The sequence below is a fragment of the Sesamum indicum genome, linkage group LG6 (genome assembly GCF_026168435.1).
Source record: "Sesamum indicum cultivar Baizhima isolate 11 linkage group LG6, ASM2616843v1, whole genome shotgun sequence".
NCBI lineage: Eukaryota > Viridiplantae > Streptophyta > Magnoliopsida > Lamiales > Pedaliaceae > Sesamum > Sesamum indicum.
Window position 1 is genome coordinate 13,603,335 of NC_142662.1, and position 6,752 is coordinate 13,610,086.

Sequence of the window (6,752 nt, forward strand, 5' to 3'; positions counted from 1 at the left end):
CTAGCACCAGAGTGATTCCCACAGCTCCCTTCATGGATCCGCGCATCATGTATTTAGCTCTCTCCTCATCCACAAAAGAGGACCATCGACTGTTCGTTTATACAACTGTCCAGATAATATGGTGAAGCATGCTGCTTGAAATCTCAATCTCTTTGCTTTAATCGGATCATCTAGTAATGTTGCATCTTCTAGATACCTCATTATTTCGTCTTTCCACGACCCGACCTCGGATACCATTTGTACCTCCATCTTTTCTGTGATAGCCAATTTTTCATGCACTAAAGTTGTTAAATTCCGATTTTTTATTCCTGAAATTGGCTCCAAATTTTGATAAGGCATCTGCTTTATCATTTTCCACCCTCGGCACTTGCAGGATAGAGCATTTATTGGATTTACCCATCCATCTCTTAACAACATCTCTGTATGAAGTCATCGACCAACTAGGAGTCTGTGAAAACCTCTAGGTCTCTGGCTCCAGCTTGATATGCAAGCTCTAACTTCAGAATTAACGCCTCGTATTCAGCTTTATTGTTCGTGAGAGGGAAAGACGGACGGGCTGCGACTTCGATCTCCACTCCCTTAGGTCCCTGGATTAATACTCCAGCTCCTTCATTATTGGCATTCGATTATCCATCTACGTGTAACATCCATTTGCAATTCTGTTCTTCGGGATCGCTAGATAGCTCTATCGCGAAGTCCGCTATAACTTGTGCCTTCTGTGCTGTTCTGGATTGATAATCAATGTCATACTCACCGAGCTCGACTGCCCACTTAATTAACCTTCGAGAGGCTTCTGGTCGTGACATTACATGCTTCAAGGGATGGTTTGTGAGCACCACCAGCTTATGCAATTGAAAATACGGCCGCAGTATTCTTGCCGTCACAGCCAATGCGAGTGCCAATTTCTCCATCTCCAAGTACCTCGATTCGGCTCCTTGCAACATTCTACTAAAATAATACATGGGATTCTGATTTCCCCCTTCTTCCCGCACTAGCACACAACGGAGGCTTCACCAAATAATCTTTGAGATCTTGCAAGGCTTTTTCGCACTCTTCATTCTATTCAAAATTTTTTATTTTTCTCAAAATTTTAATGAAAGGTAGACTCTTATCTGTAGATCGAGAAATGAATCTATTTAATAAAGCGATCTTACCCGTCAACTTTTGCACTTCCTTGATCGTGGTCGGCGAACGCAGGCTTATAATGGCCTGAATCTTCTCTGGTTTAGCTTCAATTCCTCGTTTGCTGACCATGTATCCTAACAATTTACCAGCTCCTACTCCAAATGTACACTTTTCTTGGTTCAGCTTCATTCCATACGACCTCATGGTATTGAATGCCTGCTCTAGATGCTTAAGCTGATCTTATGACCTTCTGTTGTTAACCAGCATATCATCCACGTACACTTCCATGATTTTCCCCATCAGCTCATGAAACATCTTGTTCACTAATTGCTGATAAGTTGAACCTGCATTCTTTACACCAAAAGGCATGACGTTATAACAGTAAATACCACCATCAGTAATGAAAGATGTCTTCTCACGATCTTCCTTAGCCATATAAATCTGATGATATCCCTGATAGGCATCCATCATTGAAAACATTTCAAAACCTGTTGTTGAGTCAACCATGACATCATTCCTAGGTAGGGGGTACGGATCCTTCGGGCAGGCCTTATTCAAATCCTTAAAATCCGTGCACATACGCCATTTTCCCGACGCCTTAGGGACGAGGACCATAATAGAAAGTCATTCAGTATATTGAACCTTAGAGACATATCCGGCTTTAAGCAGTTTACTCACCTCCTGCTGTATGATTTTATTTTTCTCAATCCCAAACGACCTCTTCTTCTGCTGAACTGGTCGTACCGTGGGATTAACATTCAACCTATGTACGATCACTTCTGGGTTGATGCCTTTTAAGTCTGATGGGCTCCATGCGAACATATCCACATTCCTTAGCAAAAATTCGACCATGGCCGCTTCCGCCTATCCCATCTTCGAATCCATTCTCGTGGTTTTACTTTGATCCCCTTCCACCAGCTGGACTGCCTTGTATTCCTCACTAGGTTCCATATGATCCGCTTCATATGGCCGGGGCTCAGCGTCTTCTCCGACTCTTCTCTTTTTTTGCCCATATTCTCCTCTCACTGAAATTGAAATGCTTTTTTCTGGTCGCAAATCACCTCACCAATTCCATGCTCGCTAGGGAATTTCATCTTCATATGATATGTGGAGATAACTGCTAGAAATAGATTTAATCCTGGCCTTCCCAAAATGACATTATAAGAATTTTACCGTCAAAGTTCTTCGTTTTGGCTCCACTACCATAGAAATAGGCAATTCGATCACACCTAGCGACGTGACTTCACTTCCTCCAAATCCGACAACAGGAGTTTTTACCAATTCAAGATGAGCATTCTCAAGCCCCATTTTTTCAATCACGCTCTTAAATATAATATCTGCTGAACTCCCGCTATCGACCAACACCTTATGAACAGTAAAATTCGCTATATCCCACTTGATGACCATCAGATCGTTCATAGCTTCACTATCCACAGGTCGGTCTGAACTATTAAAGGAAATAGCTTCTTCTTCTTCGACTTTTAGCACAAATTCCCTCTCTTTGCTTGACCCCAACGTTCTCGCACACCTTTTCCTAGTTCTCTGCGAGTCGCCTGCACTCAAGCCCCCAGCAATTGCATATATTACTCCTTTTGTGGGAGCATTACTTCTGTCTGCTAGAGCTTTTTCCATTTTAGCAGGGCCCGGATTGCGATCTTGACTTCTTGACCGACTTCTTCCGACTTTGTCTCTCCCCACCTTACATCCACTAGGGATTCGATCACAGAAATATTCCTGTTTTACCAGCCTCAATTTCGTCTTTCAGCTAAAAGCATTCTTCGGTATCGTACCCCCTCTCGCTATGAAACTTGCAGTACTTGTTAGAAAATTTATTAGAAGAGGTATACCTGGTATGTCTAGGCCATTTAAGCAAATCAACATTCTCTACCAGCATCAAAGCTTTTTCTCGTGTTACAGGTAAGGGAGTGTAGTTGTGATATTTGGGCTGATATTTCGGCTCCCTTGGCTTATCATTTCTCGTTCGCATTCCACCACGTTCTCTGGCTTCTTGAGGCCGGTGGTATACTTGCTCTCTCTCTCGACGCTCAGAGTCTTTTAAAGCATTCATCTCTTCTTCATCAATATATTTTTGCGCCAAAGCCATCAACTGTTGTACATTAACAGGGGGTCAATGGGCCTTTCTTCAATCATGTATAAAAATACTCACCATTATATCGATTCGCAGATCCTAAACCTCCACCGTTTCATTGTTGAATCTCCCCATGAAGCTTTTCAAGGTCTTCTCTTCCCTCTGGCGTATACTGAACAGGTATGTAACCGACCTCTTTTGCTTCTTCTTACTGAAAAAATGGAAAAAGAATTTTTGGATAAGCTGCTCGTACGACCTAAAACTCCCACGGGGCAAGCTAGTAAACCACTCCTGTCCCTTCCCTGCAAGAGTAGTAACAAATAATTTAGCCATAATAGGAGCCGATTGCCCGTATAAATTCATCACCAGTTCAAACGCAGCTATGTCCTCGCGAGGATCCTTCATTCCATCATATTTTTGTAAGTCGAGTACTCTAAACCCTGGTTCTACCACATGAGTCAATATATAATTGCTGAATGGAGAATTTTTGTTATGTGTAACTATCTCTTCTCGCTTCTTCAATTCATCAATCTATTTACCCAGAAGCTTTATCTGTTTTCGAACACTCTCAACCTCAGCTTGGGATATCACCGGCTCTCTTGCTTTGGCTCGAATCTGGCTGCTGGAGCCCGCTTCTGATGGCACCTGTCTTCGACTTCAATACTCCTGCTGACTTGCTTCCCCAGATACCCATCGAAGCTCTCTGCTTTCGAACAATTGCCTCTTCACTGTCTCCTACAACATAGGGGTCGCAATCCTTCTCTCATACGCTACTATTGCATTCCTGCTCGCTTCCTCTATCATTCTCTGAAACTCGTCCCTTGTCATTTGCACCATTGATCCTTCTCTTCTCCTGAGAGTCTCTTCTTCCACTGCATTTCTCCTTGATGAACCTTCCATGCTGGCTGGCGATCCTCAGGGATTCCCACAGATGACGCCAACTGATCTTGAACGAATTCAACGGCCAGGAAGACCAATCTCCTCACAGATAGTTAACCCCTCCAAGATCAAATGTTGGTTTCCTGAGAATAAAATAAAAGTGGTGAGCTCATCGGGCACGTCCCCGATAACGGTCCTCTGACGCTCAAGTTAGGTAGATTGAGGTGAAATGATGTGATCAAAGGTTCAGATCGAAAACACTCAAAATTAATTACGTCGAAATATGGCATCTTGGGGTATTTATAGGGCTTAGGTGGATACTATTGAAAGGGCCACGTGGATTTATCCGGTGAGCCCTCGTCCTTGATCGAACGGTATTCGTTGTTCGGGTCTTCTAATGGGTATTCGGATCTGAATAAAGATCTTCCTTACCCGCCTGATTAAAGGGCGCGGATTTAGGGTGTGCAAAGACCGGAATGCCCTTCATTAAGAGCATTTTAGGCATTTCGTGCCTATTTTGGATAGACACCCATCAATATCTTTCATGTCTTTCATTGTTGAACTTTTTCTGGGAAATTCATGGTGTGTTTGGCGGATTGGTGGTTGGTTAAGATTGAACATGACTTCCAAGGGACACAGCTCGGAATTGCGGGGTTTACGTCTCGAGAGTAAGTTGCTTCTTTGTGGTTTGTCGACAATAGGTTGAATTTTGTATTTAGCCTTTGAAATGCTTTTGTTTGGTAGTCGGGAAATAGTTGGGTTAAACTGGGAAGAATGTGCGAAGGCACATGTACTCATTTCGGTAGAGTAAAAGAATTCTTCTTTGCTTAAGATTAGTATTTGTTTTTCTTTTTACCATCAATCTTGTAAAATATTTTCTGAACAACCCTTTTGTGAAATCATTGATTTATTAAGTTGAGGTACTGGGATTGATCTTTGGCGTATATATGATCTTTTATCCACGTTCATCCCATTACAGCTGTACCCTTGTCAACTTCATCACCCTATGAAGAAATAGATTTCTGGGCAAAAGTAACAAAAATGATGATGAAGCTAGTAGTTTTAATTCATGTGACAAATTGCGTATATGAAGTGGTCTTTTCAAGTCTATGCCTAGTTGCTTATTCGGTAAACGTTTATTTATGTTTGTGCATTTGTGTATTGGAGTATATTAATGTAGATTGGTTTTCTAGTTAATGATATAACTATCAAGATGTATACTTTACAAATTTTGTTTGGCTTCCATGTTTTCAGGATTGATAGTTCTACGGTGATTATGAGTATATTGCATGATCCATATTTGATTAGTTTTGTGGCAATCAGCCATTTATCTGCAAATTGACTCTATCTTCTTGTTTTTGAGCTCAAATTTATAAAAAAAATTGAGATGTAAATGTTTTTCTCTCACAAGCCTTTCATCTAATTCGTGCTATAGGAAACAAGCCATGCGAGTCCTTTCATCTACTCTTGAGACTACTAATGGAATATGCATTATCCTTGATGGCCTCATAAACACTCCACACTCTAGAATATGGGTTTTCAACTGATGTAAGTTCTCAAACATGCTTCTCATGCCCTTTTAAGTATGTTTTTCTCGTTCACTGATGGGATAAATTACTACCTTTCCTTGAGTTATTGTTATTTCAATCAAGTCTAGATTGTTTTCTTTCAATTGGATAAAGAGTGAAGCTATTTTCCTCTAAACCTTATGGTAATGTAATCATGCACAAAAGTCCTATCATTATGTTTGGAATTACTTTATGCTAGTTGGAAAGTTGTGTTTTAGATGGTGTGATAGATGTTTAGTATATATATTATTGACTGTACGCCTAGAATTGTTTAGATTTGTGTTGGAAACTAGTTTTAATTGGCTTGTGGTGTCACTCTAAGCTGTTAATGATTTGAAAATGTAAATATAAATGTGTGAAGATATTTATAAAAACACAATATATGGAATATATATATGTGTTGTACTGCTGATTAGAAGGTTTTATAATATTTTTTAGGAAGAGGTTCTAAAAGATGGAAAATGTTTGAGAAAGTTTAGGAAATGTTTGGTTTTATTTTGATTATTTCCAAAACTAATTTAAAATGAAAGTGTCTACCTTGCAATTCCATAGAAATGATCTTCGGAGAAGTTCTCATATGTAGTCAACCATAGAAATGATTTTTCTGTATATTATCCGATTATGTAAAGATTTTTATTCCATGAACATAATTGAACATTGTTTTGGTCTTGGATTTTTGGTGAGAAAACTAATTAGTTCCATTTACTTTCAAAACTAAGTTATGACTTAACAACTCTTTCTCCTATAAGATGTCATCATGGTCCAGTTTTCTAATTTTCTCCAGTTTTCTTATGGGACAACCTCTAACTCCTATTTAGCATGCTATTACAAGTGCAAAATGGTATTTGATTCAATGTTTTTGCTAACATGTCAATTGTAACAACTTAGAGTTAGACATCTCCCTGTATGATTTTGACACTTTACTAAATTGCCTCCTTGATTTTAACATTGAATGCTTATTGAGTGTGTATCAATCTTGTCAAGTTTATGAAACAATTGTATGCCATTATAGTAGATTTAGTGTAAAAGGATTACTTTATGAAAAGGGTTTGTTGGTTTTTCAAAATTAATAAATTGGTTTGATTTTTATG

At 39.6% G+C, this 6,752-nt stretch overlaps 1 protein-coding gene across 1 annotated transcript; it reads right to left on the bottom strand.

Annotated features, from left to right (window-relative positions):
• Nucleotides 1–2,283: 2,283 nt before the first annotated feature.
• LOC105179733 (uncharacterized) lies at nt 2,284–3,908 on the bottom strand. The gene is made up of 4 exons (XM_011103378.2): nt 3,806–3,908; nt 3,320–3,516; nt 2,973–3,232; nt 2,284–2,833 (listed from the first exon to the last, which is right to left on the bottom strand). Exons 1-4 carry the CDS (start codon nt 3,906–3,908, stop codon nt 2,284–2,286), a joined length of 1,110 nt encoding a protein of 369 aa, XP_011101680.2.
• Nucleotides 3,909–6,752: the final 2,844 nt, after the last annotated feature.

Excerpts from the sequence above, each read along its gene's own strand:
- LOC105179733 (XM_011103378.2), bottom strand. The coding sequence starts at position 3,908 with ATGGGTATCTGGGGAAGCAAGTCAGCAGGAGTATTGAAGTCGAAGACA. Across the intron at positions 3,233-3,319 it reads TCAACAATGAAACGGTGGAG|TTGATGGCTTTGGCGCAAAA; the intron begins GTTTAGGATCTG and ends AATGTACAACAG. Across the intron at positions 2,834-2,972 it reads AAATGGCCTAGACATACCAG|TGGATGTAAGGTGGGGAGAG; the intron begins GTATACCTCTTC and ends TCGAATCCCTAG.